At 35.0% G+C, this 20,168-nt stretch overlaps 4 protein-coding genes across 5 annotated transcripts; 2 read left to right on the forward strand and 2 right to left on the reverse strand.

The window, feature by feature from the left end:
• The first annotated feature begins 706 nt into the window (after nucleotides 1–706).
• LOC114358924 (uncharacterized) lies at nucleotides 707–5,862 on the forward strand. Its single transcript, XM_028313097.1, has 9 exons — nucleotides 707–836; nucleotides 1,804–1,915; nucleotides 2,508–2,605; nucleotides 2,694–2,804; nucleotides 3,522–3,731; nucleotides 4,364–4,482; nucleotides 4,564–4,666; nucleotides 4,950–5,176; nucleotides 5,520–5,862. Exons 1-9 carry the CDS (start codon nucleotides 729–731, stop codon nucleotides 5,737–5,739), a joined length of 1,308 nt encoding a protein of 435 aa, XP_028168898.1. The 5' UTR covers nucleotides 707–728; the 3' UTR covers nucleotides 5,740–5,862.
• Nucleotides 5,863–5,905: 43 nt separating this feature from the next.
• On the reverse strand, nucleotides 5,906–7,183 carry LOC114358916 (Golgi-associated PDZ and coiled-coil motif-containing protein-like). The gene is made up of 3 exons (XM_028313088.1): nucleotides 7,073–7,183; nucleotides 6,222–6,349; nucleotides 5,906–5,926 (listed from the first exon to the last, which is right to left on the reverse strand). The coding sequence occupies exons 1-3, from the start codon at nucleotides 7,158–7,160 to the stop codon at nucleotides 5,906–5,908; spliced, it is 237 nt and encodes a 78-aa protein (XP_028168889.1). The 5' UTR covers nucleotides 7,161–7,183.
• A 7,167-nt stretch (nucleotides 7,184–14,350) lies between these two features.
• Nucleotides 14,351–17,660, reverse strand: Rheb (Ras homolog enriched in brain). Its single transcript, XM_028313098.1, has 5 exons — nucleotides 17,470–17,660; nucleotides 17,315–17,386; nucleotides 16,793–17,000; nucleotides 16,542–16,671; nucleotides 14,351–16,381 (listed from the first exon to the last, which is right to left on the reverse strand). The coding sequence occupies exons 1-5, from the start codon at nucleotides 17,516–17,518 to the stop codon at nucleotides 16,292–16,294; spliced, it is 549 nt and encodes a 182-aa protein (XP_028168899.1). The 5' UTR covers nucleotides 17,519–17,660; the 3' UTR covers nucleotides 14,351–16,291.
• A 508-nt stretch (nucleotides 17,661–18,168) lies between these two features.
• Vta1 (vesicle trafficking 1) lies at nucleotides 18,169–20,143 on the forward strand. Of its 2 annotated transcripts, XM_028313151.1 has the most exons (5): nucleotides 18,169–18,541; nucleotides 18,624–18,774; nucleotides 18,955–19,112; nucleotides 19,296–19,776; nucleotides 19,870–20,143. In XM_028313151.1, exons 1-4 carry the CDS (start codon nucleotides 18,361–18,363, stop codon nucleotides 19,751–19,753), a joined length of 948 nt encoding a protein of 315 aa, XP_028168952.1. In that variant the 5' UTR covers nucleotides 18,169–18,360; the 3' UTR covers nucleotides 19,754–19,776; nucleotides 19,870–20,143. The 2 variants fall into 2 exon arrangements, with proteins under 2 accessions (XP_028168952.1, XP_028168951.1); XM_028313150.1 differs by having other exon boundaries at nucleotides 19,296–20,143.
• Nucleotides 20,144–20,168: the final 25 nt, after the last annotated feature.

Below are 20,168 nucleotides of genomic sequence, written 5' to 3' on the forward strand. Positions count from 1 at the left end.
CCGTGTTTGTTTAGCCAAGAACTGTGCTGGCAGACAAAGGAAGGCAGTAATAACAACAGATTACATTAATGCACGACTTGCGGAGGTGTAAACGCTTTGCATCATAATGCCCATTCATACAACCGCTCGTACAAAACGCACATTTAACAGACCAGAGGAATTCCACTTCACAAATTTTACTGAGATTTTAGTGGAAATGTGGTGAACAAGTTTTCCTTTCCTTATCAGTCAACGCTGAAAGATAATTAAACTTGACATAATTTACATGACTTCCACGAATAGATAAGAAAAGTACAACAATTATGTTACAGCATATGTTTCACATAAAATCTCTAATCTCTACGAGAAAATTTATGAGAACAAGCAGTAAAGCTTTCCGTTTAGAACTTTCTGCGTTGCTCAATCTTAAAACTAGGTCTATGAACAAACAGTTCAGCTTTAGATTCAGAGCTTTCATCGGTGCTCAAGGGATGGGCATCCCCAGCCTTAAAACTAGGTCTGCCAGGTTAACGTGTTACAAAGTCGTCGGATTTTTAAAATTTCAAACTTAGTACATAGTAGTTTAAGCCACGATAGCAGAACGGTGAAGGGGTCGGACTAGCCGACTCGTGATTCGGGGAACGCGGGTTCGGTTCTCGCCGCGCCTCGACTATTGTGGTGAGCTCACTCGTGACACAAGTATAAAATTGAAATGTAAAAGAGATTGATTGCATGTTTCAGACGAGGCGATGTTAAGCGCGACTGTGGCGGCGCTCGCGTGCCTCTGCTTGGCGCGCACCTCGCCCGCCGAGCCTCAAAACTTGCGTCTGTACGCCAAGACCATAGTCAACCAAAAGGTAACTATTTTCTTGTCTTTGGCATCTTTAAATCATTAAGTTTACACCTTCTTCATCCACTTGGAACCAGGATCGTTTTGCTGGGATTTTCTGAAAGGTAGCGCTCTCTGCTCGATTTGAGGCTCTATTGCTGAAGGATAAGAAATTCGTGATGAAACCTCCTCGTCCCTCTGTCACACCTCTGTATTTTAAGGTAGTTTTGTTCTTGCAGTAATTTGTATTTGTCTTTTTTTTTGTCAATACGAAAGTCATAACGAACGAACTAATGGACGGATTAACCTTCATCGTTATCCGATCTGTATCTAAACTTTAAAAAATCCCCGAAACGAATGCACCCATAAGCAGCGTCTACATTCTTCTATATCAAGGTTAAGGATAAGTCATTGGAGTCATCAAACCACCATAGGTTAAAATGTATAAGGAAAAAATTGGTCAAAAACCTTTACATTTAAAACAAAAGAACTAAATTACTTATGTAAATATAATATGTTGTACTCATTTCATATTTCCATATTTAGTAAAGATATTCCAACTAACTGTACAGCAAAGTGAAACAAACAAGGAACATTTCCGTTTGGTTAACAACTCATCATGCCGCCGGTCGGCAGTTGCGCCCGCGCGTGTAATTGTTTATTTAATGGTATTTAATTTGCTTCCCCAACCCGTCTGGCCAAATCCTCCATTAGCATCTCGTAAATTAAAGAGCGACGTGCTCCTGCACGACCGTCATCATTACAGGAAAGACTCCCTATAGACTACAGACTTTTAATCGGCGGATAGTTTGGTCAGCTTCCAATAATTTGTATGAGGAATCGGTGTAAGGTGCGAACTGCGGACTTTAAAGTTCTGTACAATGTTCACACTGATTATTATCAGCCCGATCAAACTATCAGTCTGTAGTTTGCGGGGTGTCTAACTAATGGAGACTAAATGACCTGAGGATCATGATGTAACTTATTGTTTTCAGGACTTGAGCGGGGTCCTGGCGAGCATCGACGAACGATTGCGGGTGCTGGACGCTGTCAGTGCCGCGCAAGTCAAGCAGGCGCGGCGCCTCGACGTCATTCAGGACAAACTTGGTACGAAATTTTACTTTGTAATTGCATATCTCTCGTAAAGATGACCCTGAAAGTAATGTTTTGCATGTCATAAGGAAGACAGGCAAGGCAAACCGGTGTAGCTTACGACGAAAACACATAATTTTTTTGAGGATTTAACATTGCGTTTCCTATAGGTATCTCACATGTGAGTTCAAAAGAAAACTTTTAGGGTTTCATAGTTTAACAAACATTTTACGATCTCGTGCCCTATGGGGCATATACTCTAACCTCTCTCTAACTAAAGGAACATTATTATTTCTTATCTTAAAAATTAATAGCCGCTGCAAACTCTGTCTATTAAATGGTATTTTATGGCATATTCACCGAACAAATGACTCATAGAGCATAATCTTATTGTGTCATATCCTATTTTAGAATGTACACGTTAGTCTAACTTTCGCAATATTGCTCCAACATCACCCGCAATTGACCAAACAAGAGCAACGTTTAATCAATTGGTTAAAAGATCCGCTTATATCGGACGTCTAGTTTGCCTACATTAACCACAGCCCTTTGATGAGTAATTGAAAACGAATAGGAAATGGTAATAATCGAATCGTTTACGTTTCAGATCGAGTAGAGACGGCTCTATCTCTGAAGCTGGAGAGGGCACAGTTAGCCGCAGAGCGATTGGAACATCGCTTGCATATGCTCCAAACGAGTGTACAGGTAATATACGTAGATTTTATACCAAAAACATCTCGCTATCAATAAAAAGCAGATAAAATAAAGCTGCATAATATGTTTTTCTTTACAGACATCAATTAAGGAGAGCAGTGACAAATTAGAACGCACTCAGACGAGCCTGGTGGAGTTGGCGCAGAATCTGACGAGTCAAATCGATTTACATCGACGTCTTTTAGACAAGGTAATTTGCGGAAAATAAACAATTTTTGTTTTGAGCTGTTTTTCCTGCTAAGGCTCTGTTTAAGACTCTTTCTTTGTTCTGTTCCACAAAAAATTGTAAATTGTGGTTCTTGTAGCAAATAATATCGCACTTTATGCCTTGATAACCATCGGTTGCAAAATCCCTATTAGACATTTTAATTTTACTCTATCAAGTTTTGTTCATCGACTAGGTCTATGATTCAAGCGATTTGGTAGGGCCCAAAAGATAAGGAGACATGTAAAGTGCCCCATAAGGGCTACCTTTTTCTTTTTTTATTATTTTCTATTGACGTTCATAAGTGCCACTTGTGGTCTAAACTGAATAAATATTTTTGCGTTTTTCCTGCTAAGGCTCTGTTTAAGACTCTTTCTTTGTTCTGTTCCACAAAAAATTGTAAATTGTGGTTCTTGTAGCAAATAATATCGCACTTTATGCCTTGATAACCATCGGTTGCAAAATCCCTATTAGACATTTTAATTTTACTCTATCAAGTTTTGTTCATCGACTAGGTCTATGATTCAAGCGATTTGGTAGGGCCCAAAAGATAAGGAGACATGTAAAGTGCCCCATAAGGGCTACCTTTTTCTTTTTTTATTATTTTCTATTGACGTTCATAAGTGCCACTTGTGGTCTAAACTGAATAAATATTTTTTGATTTTTTTTTTTTTTTATTTATTTGTGTTGTATAAATTTCAGGTTAACGGCGCGTATGCGGACACGTGGCACCGCGGCCTGGTGCTAGAGTCGCTGATGAGGGACGGGCTCTCGCTGGTCAACGTGACGCGGCGCGAGCTGGCCGACGGGCTGCGAGCACTGGCCCGGCGCCAGGGACACGCGCGCTTCGCCCCCCTCGATACCGGCCTCGCGAGGCAGATCAACGACAACACCAACAAGATTGATGCTAAGGTAACATCATTACTTGAGTATTTAGCTCGCCGATGGGCTGCGCAATTTGATCAGGCGCCAGGGACACGCGCGCTTCGCCCCCCTCGATACCGGCCTCGCGAGGCAGATCAACGACAACACCAACAAGATTGATGCTAAGGTAACATCACTAGTTGAGTATTTAGCTCGCCGATGGGCTGCGCAATTTGATCAGGCGCCAGGGACACGCGCGCTTCGCCCCACTCGATACCGGCCTCGCGAGGCAGATCAACGACAACACCAACACCAACAAGATTGATGCTTAGGCAACATGATCATTTTCAGGTCATTAAGACTCTACTACAGGACCACGAGACCCTCTCTAATTTACCAACGGCAAATGGAGGATTTGAGAATTCTACACTTCGTTGGCTAGACGGCTTCAAGAAGCTTGATGTTCACCTATTTGCCCCTCGGCGCTCCCTTGTAAAGCGGCGCAAGCTTTACAGTTAAAACTTTCGGATGGCACCATCAAGATTGATGCTAAGCTAGGGTTCGAAGAAACTTCGTTAGGGGAGCTCTAGTAGTGTACATAGAAACAGCTAAAAGTAACAACGGCTAGGCGTAAAAGACCTGATACCTGTTGAAAATAACATTTCCTTTTTGCATTTCAGATGAACGTATTATTGGATGCCCAAAAGCGTTACGTCGATTCTTGCCAACGAGTACAACTTGACGATCCCAATCAAGTCGCCGATGTTTTGGGAAAATTGATCGACACACTAATAAATAAGTATGTTTTTTTTTCTTCATTTCTTAAATTGGTTTAATTAATTATTAAGGAATGGGTACTAATATCTAATAACTGTTTCAGGACTGCGTCAACATTCCATGAACTTCAAAACATTCAAGTCACTATAAAGAACCACGACGCGAAAGTGACCAAATTGCTAAATTCTGGCCGTAATAATGTACAGGTACGTCTTTAGTCAAGTCAAAGCTTTTTAAGCGATAATTAAATGGTGCGTCATTCCAAGACATTCTTCCAGAATAATACAAAGATAAGCTGATTAATCATCTAAGTGTATAAAATTATTTTCCTGAGAAGGGTTTCAAAGTATGGGAACCTAATAAAACATCCTTCAATATTTAGCATACTTTGAATTCTGAGTCAATCCTTAATTTGCGGAATTCAGAGATAAAACCTAAAAGGACTATTCCGCAACTAGACACCTATTTGCAAATACACGTTTTTTCCAGAGCGATTCCACCTGTCGCCGCCTCGAAACCATCATGCGCAACTCAACGAAGCCGTCGTTCAAAGAGACTGAACTTCAGCAGCTGACGGAGAAACTGGTGGACCTCACGAACCGCGCGGACGCGGCCCTGCAACGGCTTGAGACGAGACTCAAGGACGACGGCGACGGGCCGGCGCCCAACATCACGGCTGCTGCAGACCAGCTTCTGCTGAAGCTGAATAGCATCAAGTAAGAGATATTTTAGATATTTGAAGGCTGTATTTTTGAGTAATGTTCCAACTAGCTTAATCTCTTCAAGGCTGTATTCTGATCGCATCTCCCACCCCTCAGAGATTGCTTTATTACGAAAAACATATCGCGCACAAGCAAAGAACACTGTTTGGCTATATCAAAAACTCCTAGTGAAATCAATTAAATACTTAGCAAGATTTAGATACCTACAATTACATAATATTAGCTGCTTTGTTACTAACTTTTAATGAGAGACGTGATTATTTCAAAGTTTAAGGCTTTAGGCACAGAATAAATAAGTTAAATCAGATACTAATCCATGTATGTATTTTTTTCACAGAGGTGAGCAAGAATATGATGACGAATTTAATTGGGAGGATGACGACCCAGAGTACAGCTTTTACGACGATGGCGGCGGCGGTGACATGATGGACGAGGATAAAAAGATACTCAGCAGCAGAAGCTTGGACAAGGGCACAGAGAGCCCCACGGAGCGGCCACCGCACCGAAGACATCTCCACAAACACCCATATGATCGCGGTCCAAGTCGAGGGAACTAGCCACTATATTTTTTTATGTGAAAATGTGTCATTTGTATAAGAACTGTATTATAATGTTTTAATACTATATTAATTAAGTATTACTTGATATAAATTGATATAAAACCGTATTTTGAAATTTTACCCCTGTGTTTATTTATCCAGTTCCCAGTCATAGTATTTTTAATTACGTTTTAACTTCTAAAACCTATAATTTTACAAGTTCATTAACTTTATTTAAATAACCATTTCATGTAGTACCAGTCATCTTCAATGACCATTTATAATTAATTATTTGGGGCTTTTAATAGTAAAAGTTATCACATAACACAAGGTTAAGTGATCTTTTCTTACATCCTATATGTATTGTTAAAGCTGTATACCTTTATTTTATAAGTTAAGACACACAACCCATACAGGAGATTGTATAGTAAATTATACTATTAATGAAAATAGGTAGAATCAAAGTTCATTAATTTTAAGTAAAATTCTTATACACTTACCTCCAATTTGGCACTATTCTGAAATATAGTCAGTGATTTGTGTGAGAGTTGTGCAAAGCAAGAGCTCAGTGTAGCTATCTTCTGCCGGGCTGAGAACACTATGTCAGGCTCCTCCGTCTCCAAATCCGCTGAAATTATTAATAATATTGTATTACATTCATTATATTTCATAATAATATTATCTCAGGGAAAATTTAATAAAAGTTAAATAATTTTTAACATGTTAATAACCAATGAACAAAGTCCAATTGGAACATTCAATATTCAGCATGGTTTATTGATTTACAGTCTTGATATCCAAAATCATTATATATTATTTGAACCGTCTGGTTTTTGGCACTCAACTAAAACGCTTGTAAAGTCAAGTTATCTTGATTCACTTTGATAGCTTACAAAACTAACTAACTAATAGGAGAAATGTCGGTAAATAACATTAACAGTTTTGTACTCCAAGGATTACTAATAATCCTTTTAGTCATATAAATTTCAATAAACATTGGCGTTAAGGTGTCTTTCTTTAGTGTAGTTAATTCCTTACAAAATAATAATCAATTGAGTCATAGTAATAACAAAAGAAAGAAATATAGAAACAATAAAATTGCTAAAACATGATACATAATGTACCATCGTATGCTTGAAGAAGGCTGGTCTTCTCCTGCTGTTAATAATTATAAATGTGTGCAAATCGCTTTAGATTAAACGTTTCTATAGATAAATTACATAAACAATTTGATTTGATTGATTTGAAAGGAAATAAATCGACAATCTTGGTGCAAGCGAAAAATGATCAGTGGAGAGTAAGGTTACGGTTATGGTATACCAATAACTGACTCATTGAAAATTATACTTACTTAAAGACGTTTCGAGTTCGACACATGCTTTATCGAATTCCTTTTCTAATATATCTAACCATCGAAAACCAACCCCGGTAGTCGCCATTTTCACAATAAAAAGTTGTTGTGTGTGTTGACATGTGTAACGTCAAATAGACATTTTATCTTTTTTGGCGTTAGTGCATGGAATATAGTGTTATAATCACAGATCACGTTATGTTATATTAATATTCCTAAATATTATCAAACATTCCCCAAAATCAAAAGTTGGTGAGAACCAGTCAAGATTTTTTTTTTTCTGAAGTCGACCTGAGTCGAGTTGGTATGCTAGGCTAGGTACTATAAATGCTGATTTTACAAAGTTTCGGCCAAACCAACGCGTTATAGTCTGCGTGGGCGATGGCGATGGCGATGATGGCGATCTGTAGGATCAAGTAGGATCGCCATCGCGCACTTTGGCCATAAGTTTTTTTCACTGCGCCCTAAGCATGGAGGTATTATACCTCCATGGCCCTAAGTTGCAACATTTTTTTTTTAATTTAGAAGTAGTAACTGGCGGGAAAAGTTTTAAAACTATACGTTTGCCAAGAAAGAAGTGCACAGTAGAAAAAAAGCGCGGGAAACGTTAAACTGGTCGGGCGCGTTTTTGTTTCTCTTAGCTTTAAAATTAAAATTTATCTGTTGTAGTGATCAGAAGAGGTGTAATTAGTGTTTATATTTACTTGATTATTTATATATTGTGTAGTTAGTGTATAATTGCTGTATATTGGTAAGTCTTTAAAACTATTTAGTCGTCAAGATGAACGAGCCGCCTGACCCGGGGGAGGCTCCCCCGGCGGGCCACTTTGTGACTATCCCTGTAGATGCGAATACTTTTGCTCCCCTTTTAGGCCCAATGGTGGCTATTTCCAATGAGTCAGCTATGGACACGGATGGTTCTCCTGCAACTACAGCTAGAAAACGCTGCAGAGTTCACAAATGTAAAAATTGTAACAAACGTAAAAGGAAACATATTGGACAAGAAGTAAAGGAAAATGATTGTGCCTGCGATCTGCCCCCTACACCTACCATTTCGGAATCCCCCCCAAGTCCGGCAGCAAAAAAACATAATAAAATTAAAAATATTACGCATTTTTGAAAGGACTTACTGTACATTTTGCTTGGATTCCCAGTCACAGAAACATCAGGGGAAATGAAATATCTGATCGGCTAGCAAATGAGGCAGTGCATTGTGGAGACTTGTTCCCCTATCTGAATTATTCTCACGACTTAGTGACGTTACCTAAACTACAATATATACAGAAATGGCAAGAAGAATGGGAGGATAGTAGTGTAACTAAAGGGAGAACATTTTTTAAAATTCAACCAACAATTCCGTTGAAGCCATGGTTCTTCAAAACTAAATTTAACAAGATGGAAACATCCATCATTACAAGAATGCGTTTAGGACATACTTGCACACGTGCTCATCTATATAAACTACGCATTATTAATGACGAAATGTGTGAGTGTGGGATAGAGGTCGAGGATCTCAATCATATTCTCTTCACTTGTCCTCGTTACAGTAACCGAAATGTCCTCCTGAACTCATTAATCTCTCTCCATATTCCGTTCCCAACCTCTATAGTATGTCTACTATACTTAAACTGTATAAATGTATATAAATGTATTATTTCATACTTAAATTTCAATAGTATTAAGATATAAACCTGTTGTTCTTGTATTTAATATTTTAGTCGTTATGTATTTAGTACTAGTAGTAGTTACCTATATCCTATGTCCTCTCCTGATCCTAATTTCCTAAATTTAAATCCGTTGCCGAAAATATTTTAATCTCCCCGTTTCCCCGTTTTACTCGACTCTGGCACGGCGCATACTGCGCGGATTGCCATAAAAAAAAAAAAAAAAAAAAAAAAAAAAAAAAAAAAAAAAAAAAAAAAAAAAAAAAAAAAAAAAAAAAAAAAAAAAAAAAAAAAGTGCACAGTATTTTAGTTATAATTATGGCTGCTGCGTACTGCTGCTTAACTATAATTACCTACTAACACTGAAACTTTTCAGATAATAAGCTGGACAGCAGAAGAAAATCTCATAAGGTAAGTTCTATTTTTTGTAACCTATTGAACTTCGATGAGCTGTTAAACAAGCGAATAATAAATTAATTTAAAAAATCGTTTTTAACTATTTATGTGGGTGGCAAAAGAAACAAGTTATATATCAGAAGCTATATTTTAATTTAATATTTACAAATAAAGTAGGTACACAACTTAACATAATTAATAATTACTTACTTTGATCGAGCTATAAATGAACCTAAAAGCGGTTGCAGAGCCGGGGTTTTAATTTGAGATTGTAAATTCGGTACACTATGTTACTTTTAATCGGCCGATAGTTGAGTCTGCTTCCAATTTGTATGAGGAATCGGCCGATACCAAATCGGTGTGGTGTGCGCACTTCCATACATCTTCCTTCATACTGATGAATAACAGCCCGACCCAACTATCAGTCGACTAAAAATCTGTGGTCTGCGTGGAAGCTTAGGTACTGATATAATTAATAAGACCTACCTATTACCTATTTACCCATTGTTACTGACCACGTTTACAAGCAAATAAATTATTTTAAAGAAAAAGTGTAAGCTATTATAAAATAAAACACGGTGAAAAGTTTTGTACTCGTGTATTACAAAACTCCAGAAAAACCCCGACTTGGCATAGCATTATTTTTAAATGCACATTCCTGTGCAAGACATACAAGTTCTGGTAAGAGGCATAAAAAATAAAACATCCAAAATACACAATGAAACAGCAGTTTTGTAATGATTTTTTTGTCAGTTTACAGCACATCACACTATACTTTTTTTGTGCCATTATCACACCTATTACCATTACTTAAGATGCCCACAGTAATTTTACCTTGATGAGTCATCGACCATTCTAGTTAACAAATGTAAGGCCGTATACACGCATTTTGTTTAAAAAATCTACAAATTTTACAGAATATTACATAATTAATTGTTATGTAATTTGCTTGAACGAACGCGTGACAAGTGCATATTAGTTATACCACGTTACTGTACAAATAATGAAAATATATATTTTACCCAGTTCATAAATAAAAAAAAGATAAAAAATAGTCGGATAAAACGGTAAGGAGAGGACTAGCTTTTAGCGAAAGTTTTACCTAGTCCATGAGGAAAGTAGTGCGCCTTAGAACAGGGTGTGTTATAGTAGAAACTATTTACAAAAAAAGTAATGGAGTCCATACGTTTATAAGGTTTTTGAAAAAGTAGCTAACAATATTTACCTAGTTGCACATAACACCAGAAATGAAATAAAATACAGTAAAGGGATAGAGTAAGAATATATCACATTCACAATTATTTACATTAGAATCCAACGCAAACTCATATGCTCATGTAAAAATCAATACTCTATTTGGGCAAGTAATAATAACGAATCACACTACAAATACAGTGTGAGTCACGTTAAAGTGTACATATAAAAATAGATGAAACTAGACCTATTTTAATCGACAAAAAAGAGGTCAAAAAATTTTTGAGATTTTTTTAAAAAATTTTATAGAATTTTTTTTCTTCCAATTACTTATTGTAAAGAAAACGTAATAACTTTTAAACTAAGCGGTATATCCTGACAAAATAAAAACAGTAATAATGCTAAATAACAGGCAACACTAAAAAAATACATAAAATACACAAAAAATGCCAACGAATAAAAAAAAATGATACTTTTTGAAAAAAATCTGCTTAAAAATTCGTATTTTTTTGGTTATTTGATAAATTTCTCCAAAAAATGCCCCTATAACAGATGGTTTTTATTACTTTTTATTATTCTCTATCGTATTACTTTTGTAAAACCAAAAATCGCATGTCTCTATCCCTATCACAACATTTGCCATGATCGTTTGAACAAAGGCTTGCCACCACATTTTTCTCCGCTACAGGTAGAGACAATTTTAATTTTAACTAAAATGCTTATTTTACTTTGAAATATTTTGTTTTTATTTGAAATCTAACTTGTCTTTATCAAAATTACAAATCTAGAGTCACTTTCAGTTTCGTTGTTAACGAAGCGTTGAATGGCGCGCCCAGAGAGGCTTAGTTCAAACGATCATTGCAAACGTTGTGATAGGGATAGAGACATGCGATTTTTGGTTTTACAAAAGTAATACGATAGAGAATAATAAAAAGTAATAAAAACCATCTGTTATAGGGGCATTTTTTGGAGAAATTTATCAAATAACCAAAAAAATACGAATTTTTAAGCAGATTTTTTTCAAAAAGTATAATTTTTTATTATTTGTTGGCATTTTTTGTGTATTTTATGTATTTTTTTAGTATTGCCTGTTATTTAGCATTATTACTGTTTTTATTTTATCAGGATATACCGCTTAGTTTAAAAGTTATTACGTTTTCCTTACAAAAAGTAATTGGAAGAAAAAAAATTCTATAAATTTTTTTAAAAAAATCTAAAAAAAATTTTGACCTCTTTTTTGTCGATAAAAATAGGTCTAGTTTCATCTATTTTCATATGTACACTTTAACGTGACTCACACTGTATATTATTATTTACCCAATAAATGTAAATCATTCCCATATTATCGAGTTCAAAGGTTCGACTGCACGTGATTGAGTAAACCGCAATGACTCACGTGAAATACGCATATCATAGATATCACACAAAAGGTCAGTAAATTTAAAATAATAACATGATTGAAAACTACCATTTTTAAATAATCAGGATGGAATTTTGTGATGTCATCTGCAGGAAAAATACTCTTGATACTGTAGATAAAAAATTTTAGTCAAAGAAAACATTTCTTTATGATTGAAAAGAAAGAACTGCATTCAAAGATTTCCAAAAAATCGTTCTTCACACACGGGAATCAAACCGACTAAAATCTGTTAAAATTACATCCTGACTTTTATTGCATCGATAGTTAGGGTCAATTATAAAAATCCTAGAATGCAGTTATCTTTCTTTTTAATAAAAATAAAGAAATGTTTTCTTTAAGAAAAATTTCTATCAACAGTCCCTTCAGGTGGAATTACAAAATCCATCCTAGTTACTTCGGTCCGGGTCCGTTAAACGATTTCGTTATTAGAACTGTCACAAATGTTACTGAGGTGCAATTTATTTGATGTCGAGTGTAGTTGGCTTGTATCGGATATTCTATCGCAAACACAACAACTTGCGACACCGCCGAATAAAGTTGTATGACCGTTACCTAGGTAACGACTATAAATGGAAAAAATATAAAAGACGAGTCTTTTTATTTCAATTAAAAGTTTTAGGAGGTTATCAACCTTACTAAAATACTAATAAAGACTATCAATGGCATAAATTATTCGTAGGCGTACAATAATTTTACTGCAGAACCACGTGTGCTGGATTGATGGAGAAAACTTTGTTGCATGGAACGGTTTATAAATTAACTAGCTTTCCGCCCACGGCTTCGCCCGCGTTAAAAAAGGGCTGTTTTTAGGGTTTTCCCGGAAATTATTCGAGTTTTTCTCGCCGTAAAAACCATCCTTGGACTTCAACGAACATTAAAAAAAAGAATTGGTAAAATTGGTCCAAGCGTTGTTGAGTTATGCGCTTACCAACACATTTTGCGATTCATTTTTATATTATACAGGGTGGAAACGTTAAGTGATCTCACTCGATTATTTCTAAACTATTCAAGATATTGAAAAACTCGTTACTGATCCTGAAAGTGCTTCATGAGCTCTTTCAAACGGTTCCAATAATAGGTTACAAAATAAACTGGATCTATCTGAAAATTCAATGTTTCCAGCTTCCATACTAAATGTATGCCAGACACACAATATTAGAAGTGTATTTTTTTTCATTGAATAATAAACTCTTAAAATAAACTCGTAAATTGTATTCTTATTTAAAATTATTCATGGAAAACATTGGTTTTAGGCTTTACTTGCTATAATATTGTCAAGAGATGAGTGTCATGACTGTGGTAGTACTAAATGTATGGAAGAAGGAAACATTGAATTTTTGATTGATCCAGTTTATTCTGTAACCTAATATTGATACCATTGGATAGAGCTTGTGAAGCACTTTTAGAATCAGTAATCAGTTTTACGATATCATGTGTAGTTTTTAAAATAATGTGACTTTACCAAATGTATGGAAGCTGGAAACATTGAATTTTCGGATAGATCCAGTTTATTCTGTAACATATTATTAATGCCGTTTGATAGAGCTCATGAAGCACTTTCAGGATCAGTAACTAGTTTTTTGATATCTTGTATAGTTTAGAAATAATCGAGTGAGATCACTTATCGTTTCCACCCTGTAGATACCTACAGTAAAATAATTTTAACCACGACCAAGTGCAGTCACTTACATACGTGCTTACATAGTATTTTGGATTGTTACAAAAATAAAATAAATTTCATAAATGTAGCATCAATATTCCTATAATGTGCGTTATTCGTCTAAAAATTAGGTAGGTGTAATAGGTATGTATGTCCGAGAAAATATCGAGGTTCTTTTTAAAAGAAAGTAGGTATTTTAGAGGTAATGCGGTTTTATGGTTAATCCTCTCTGCTAGTCACAGGAACTAAATTTGTGGAGCTGCGGGTGTATTGTATTATTTAAACAAATATTGTACATTTTATTGCTATCAAACTTATCATCCACACACCAAAGCGAATACTTACAGAAATACCAACCTACATATTTTATAATAGGTGTAGGTGGTGTACATTGTTTTGGTTAGTCGTTTATTAAATGGCAATGCCAAATACAAGTACCTAAATAAAAAAAATGTTATGTATATTCGCGACTAAATACTAAGTACGAGAACACTTTGTAAGAAAGAACCAACACTATCTTTTGTTTGAACATATTGTAACGAATATCAACTTTAAGTAAATATTCATACGAATTTACGTCATCAAGGTTTTATAAATAACATAAAAATCTATAGTAACTAATTCAAAACATCAATCAGTTAAAACTGAAACAATTTTGAATCTAAAGCATAATAAGTATGACTACCAGTTGGGCGCCACCCTCTCCCCTACACCATTTGTATCTATCCCTGTCGCTCATACCAGAACCTTGCTACGAGTGAAAGGAAAAGATACATACGAAAATACGGACGCGTTTGAAATCCCGACCTATATGTATTTTACTAACCTTCGAAACTTCTATTTCATTGGTGCAGTTCTGTATCGTATCACTACATCTGCTTTTCGTTTTTCAATTACATATTATTTTATTTTATTGGCAGTATATAAATTCATTGTGTTCGCGCATGTTTCAGTGATATTATAGGTAAAATAGCTTATTTGGCATATAGCTTAACATTTTATCTTTGAATACAACAATAAGGTTGAGCGTAAGAAGAGAAGCAGGTGGACGTTCAGTGAAGAGCAGATAGGTAATCCAGCAAATATGGTCCGAATGCATACAGTGCATGTTTCAAGTCAAGTCGACAAACTGCGCGCAGTAATTCATATTACACCTCGAGTCGATGTACTATGCACCTTACGTCTTAGGCATTCAGGAGTAGGTACATTTTCTTGAACATAACTAGGATTATCTGCTCTTCAATGTTGTCTATATTCTGCATCGCAGCTTACGTGCAGCCGAGTTTAGATATCCAAACAGAATTGAAATTCCCTTGAACACTATCGTAAAAAAAAACTATTACATAACCAACACTAAATGCAAAATCTAAGAATTACACCTACATATCCTGTTTTTAAATATGTACACACATAAAATATACTATTTACACATTTTACAAATAAACCCAAGTTCTTTTCTTGCCTGAGAATCCTACTGTGTAGCTTAGAAATATTTTCCCCAACCTATAAATTAATGATCTTGGTTATGTAATTTCCAAAACTAAAAATATAATGGCTACGTTATTATTGATTACTAAAAGCTAATAAATATACATTATTACAAACGAATTGGACTTGTTATAAAAATATACATTTACATCATGTAATTAATCGGTAGATGTACAAAAATAATTCCAACTGAAAGTTATTGCAACTTGTTGTACTGTATGTATGTAATGATTTCTCCAATGCAAGACAACAAAGCAAGTGGTCCAGTGGCATATAAGAAAGTACGATTAGCTATTATTACATAAATATTTGAAATGCTTTGTGTGAAATTAAATCATCAAAGTATTTTTTAAGTGTGAGTGTTGGCCAAATCCGAAAAGACAGCGAACAGTTAAATAACTGGGCGATTCTGCGAATTTAAAAAAGAAATATGCATCATTATATTTTGAAAAATAAATGACCCTACCTGACTTGAGCTCCTTGATTATGTAAAAAGATAATACAACAACCTGCGTAATTACATTAATCATTACTCATTAGATATAAGAATCCAATTCTAAGGATTCAATTACTGGTTAGGATTATTATTTTTCAAGTTCTAATAATGCAATTTTAGTTTTTGTCAAAAAACGTCCCTTACCCTTCTTCTTGTTTAGGATTGTCTATTATTTCTTATACTTTTGGATTAGACCAATCACACACATGAAAAATCTCTTTAGGCCACATAATATAGGTATGGATCAGTAAATTTTATACCCCACCTTTGCGATGCTATGTCTCATATAAATCTCCCAAATCAGCATACAACTATCTTATTTGCACCATTTTACATTATAAATATGACAACACAGACTTAGTAAATAGTTTTGTGGAAATCACTTTGAAGCTAGAAATTATGTTGTATATTTCTAAATTTAGTTGGAACTGGCCGTGGCTTATTTAGCAATAGTAAAAATATTTGACAGTTTATATTAAATAAAATGCTTCTCAGAAGATGCATTATAGCCTGACCAAGGTCTTACAGGTCTTACATTTTTGTAGTAAATGACAATCAACATCCTATAGAAAAGGGAAGAAAGTTTTGGAGATTTAATTGGATATTGACTTTAATCCCCAGGCCTTATGATTTTGGTCAGACTATACATACATTGGCAAATGTGACCTACTGAATGATATTTGAATTATGCCATTCCAACTTTTACAATGTATGTAAAGGTATGACAGTAGCTTTTGTGCCTGACATCACATTTCATTAGAAAAAAATGCATTACATTCTTAATCACATTCGCCAATGGAGAAGCACTTATTTATGATATCATCATAGCTATGCACACAATCATTAGATCTAATTCACTTTTGCTTAAGTAAAAAGCACATTGTTCATAACCTATGCTCTTTTACGAAATAACACATCCGTTTTTTGCTTGTATATGTCCATCAGATCTCTCTATCTCTGACAATATTGCGTGAAACATATCCGTGACTGACTGAAAAGGAAAGATATTTTTTCAAGTAACAAATTTTTTTTCATAATACTTGTTTCTATTAAATAATAAATTATTTTACATCAGTAATAAGTATAACAAAGTTCAACATTACTGAACAATATCATTGTTTTCAATAAGAAAGAAAAAAAAAGATTCTTACCTCATTTCGTTTTGCACTGGTTTCCACAAAAGCAGCTTTCCATTTTTCAGCCAGTCTTTTCCCTTCTTCTGTACTGATTTTCCTTTCTAGATGAAGATCTGTTTTGTTTCCAACTAAAACTATGGGTACACTAGAAGATAAAAAAAATATGCATTATAAAGTAAATCAATTAAATGTCAATGAAACTGTCTCAAGATTATATTTACAAGTAATTTTTAACTGAAAATTCAAAGATAAATGTTTATACATACTGTATTTTTCCAACCATATCCAGAAGCTTATCATAAATGATTTGTACTATTTGAAAACTTTTGCTTGAAGTGATAGAATATACAAGGACATAGCCATGAAAGTCCATGCTGTACTGTAGGGGAAATATGCTGTATTCATCCTGGCCTGCAGTGTCCACCAGCTTCACCTCATATTCAGTTGAATTTAACCGGATGAATTTTGTAAATGCTGAAAATATAACATTTTGAAACCTAAACAATCACACACGAAGGTAAGTTAATATTATAATGATAAATAATGTGGTTTGAATGAGTAACTGACAGCTGCAATGTTATGACTATAATATACACTTGGTAAAAAAGGCAAAGAAAATTTTCTTAAAAATAATTATTACTTAACAACTTAACAATATTATTTCAAATGACAATCTTATCTGTTTATAAACACTGTTTATTTACTAATTATTATGAAATAACATGAAATCCTAAAAGAACACATGGCCACTTCAGTGTTACAAAGAATTAATAGAAACCAAAACTCACTGTTTTCTATAGTTGGGTCGTAAGAATCCACAAATTGACCTTCAACGAACTGTATGATTAGAGATGATTTCCCTGAAAGTAATATTAAATAATGAGACGTCACAAACTTAAAAAATTAAGACGCACAAATGCGAGTAAATGATGTTGTACTTTACCTACGGATCTATAACCCATCATGGCAATTTTTCTCTGTTTTGATGGCATTTTAGCAATATGTATAAATTTTTATCACACTAATTCACTGAATTGTTCCCCAGATTAATTGTATTATCCCAAAATAATGAAAATGTTACTCAAATTCATCGTAAACCTCTCCGTCGCAACTGACATTGACAATTGACAAATTATTGACATCAAACAAAAAAATATAAATTTAGCCATAGAGGACAGGAGAAGGGACTCTTGGCAAGTCTTGGCAACGGTCTCGTACCGTCATCGTACTACACGGCCACAGTGTTAACTATCCATTTCCGTTTTTGCTCTCGCTGTCATCAAATGGTGATTCTTTGCGATAGAACGAGACGACATGATCGGCAATGCACACGCCGCCACGTGCACGGAATCACACACAAGTTCACACAACACACAAGTTCACACAACACACGACACGACCATGACTATAAAAAATATTAATCCATTACCGAGTCTGCGTTGCTGTGATTTTTCATACAAGTTGTATTTCTTTGTTGTTTTAACGCATCTTAACGTATTTTATCTAGAAAGAAAAAGAATGCTAATAGAAAAATCGAAAGCGATCGTAAAATGATCGTATCGGTTACAAATGATTCCACTATCATCATCAATATCCTCAATGGTGAGTAATGTGCTTTATGTCAAAACTCATAATTGACAATCGCTGTCAAGTGTCACTGAATTAGATCATCATCTTCGTCGTATTTTCGTTTACTAATTTCACAAAAAAACAAATTTTGCTCTGCTTATAATAGTATTTGTGTTTTTCTAGTTACGAGCTCCTCAAATACCTTGCCATAATCGTGGGAAACTGAAGGTTTAAAAGGAAAATTTTGGGAATAACAAATCCAAAAATGCCTGTTAATATTCCGGATTGTCCTCCTAGTCTAAAATCCATTCAGCACTATCTTAAGACTGCTGCAGAACATGATGCTAGAGACCCAGTTGTGGCTTATTGGTGTAGACTGCATGCTTTGCAAGTTGGCTTGAAAATTACTACAAAGAAAACACCGGAGGAAACGAAAGTTCTAATGGGTAAGTGTACAAAAGCTTAGTCTTTGATCGAACAGTAAATTTTATTTTATATCATTAACAATTCGTATCTTTATCCTGTTAGCAATAATGGACTGGTTAGAGGAAGCAAAAACTACTCACAAAGATAATGAAGCTGTGTCCAATGAAGTGGCAGCACAAGCACACCTGGAAAATTATGCATTGAAGTTGTTTTTATATGCAGACAAACAAGATAGAGAGCAGAACTATGGAAAGTAAGCATTTTACATTTCTACAATAAGAAGAATTCCATAAGCCTACTTTAACTTAAAAGGTTACACAAGGTCACAAGAAAATGTTATGAAAAAATAAAAGAGATTTGTCAATCTTTAACATGTTTCAAATATTTTAATTGAATGTTATAGTTACTACAATACATAATTTATGGTTTTCAGGAATGTTGTCAAAGCATTTTACACTGCCGGAATGATATATGATGTCCTGTGTACTTTTGGAGATCTAACAGATGAAGCGACACAAAACAGGAAATATGCCAAATGGAAAGCTGCGTACATCCACAACTGCCTTAAAAATGGAGAGACCCCTGTTCCAGGTATATGCAGTGACAGCACATTGTACTTTTTTGATAATCTGAAGTCCAAACAAAACATTATTTTTACAAAAAAAATCCACTAAGCCGGTTTTCAAATTTAATTTTTAAATACATGGTATCCCCTTGATTGCATTGATGTTTTTAATATTGATATTCTGGCATGTAATCGATTTCATTTTATAGGTCCAATGCCCACCGAAGGTGACCAAAATGATCAGAATACCACCAGCGACAGCCAGCAAGCTCCCTCCGATTCCCCTCAAGTATCTGGCTTCACAGCTGTCACACCAGCTACTCCTCCAACTGTCCTCCCCACAATACCTACTAGCTTCAGCAATTCTCTACCAGACCCTAACGCTGCTATGAGAGCTGCTTCTCAGTTACCACCAGTACCATACACTCCTGATCCCAACCCTGGGGGGTTCGTGCCCTATGACCCCTCGCAGCAGCCGCAACAGCCGTCAACCGTCTACGGTGACAACTCAACTGCTGTAGCTCAGCTCACTCCTGACCAAATTGCTAAAGCTCAGAAGTACTGCAAGTGGGCCAGCAGCGCTCTCAACTACGACGACGTCAAAACTGCAATCGGCAACCTCAGGAATGCTCTGGAGTTGCTCCAAACAGGACGAGACCCTGCTTAAAAGTGTGAGATTTATAAGATCAGGTTGGTAATCAATTAATTATTATTTAAATGTATCATAAGCATTATTTACACTAAACTTTAAAATTTAAATATTTTTTGTAAAATATGTTGCAGATTTCAATGTTTATCTGTAATGTACACTGTCCGTTAGTACACCAGCCTTTTCTTGTTGCTTGAAGTTATTAAAATATTGTGCATGGTAACCGCCATGCAGACATGCAAAAAAGGCTTACATTCGGTCCCATTCAATTTACTAAGGCTTATATGTATAACTATCAGTCTCAGTAAATACTATTCAACTTGCATAGATCTAAAAAGTTCCAGAAAGATGTAAGCAAATATGACTGAAAAAGTGTTATAAACTCTACATACAGCAAACCATTATAGGCCTAAAAAAGATCTATTCTATTATT

The sequence above is a fragment of the Ostrinia furnacalis genome, unplaced genomic scaffold, assembly GCF_004193835.3.
Source record: "Ostrinia furnacalis isolate ACB-3 unplaced genomic scaffold, ASM419383v2 OfSCF4153, whole genome shotgun sequence".
In the NCBI taxonomy this organism is placed as follows: domain Eukaryota; kingdom Metazoa; phylum Arthropoda; class Insecta; order Lepidoptera; family Crambidae; genus Ostrinia; species Ostrinia furnacalis.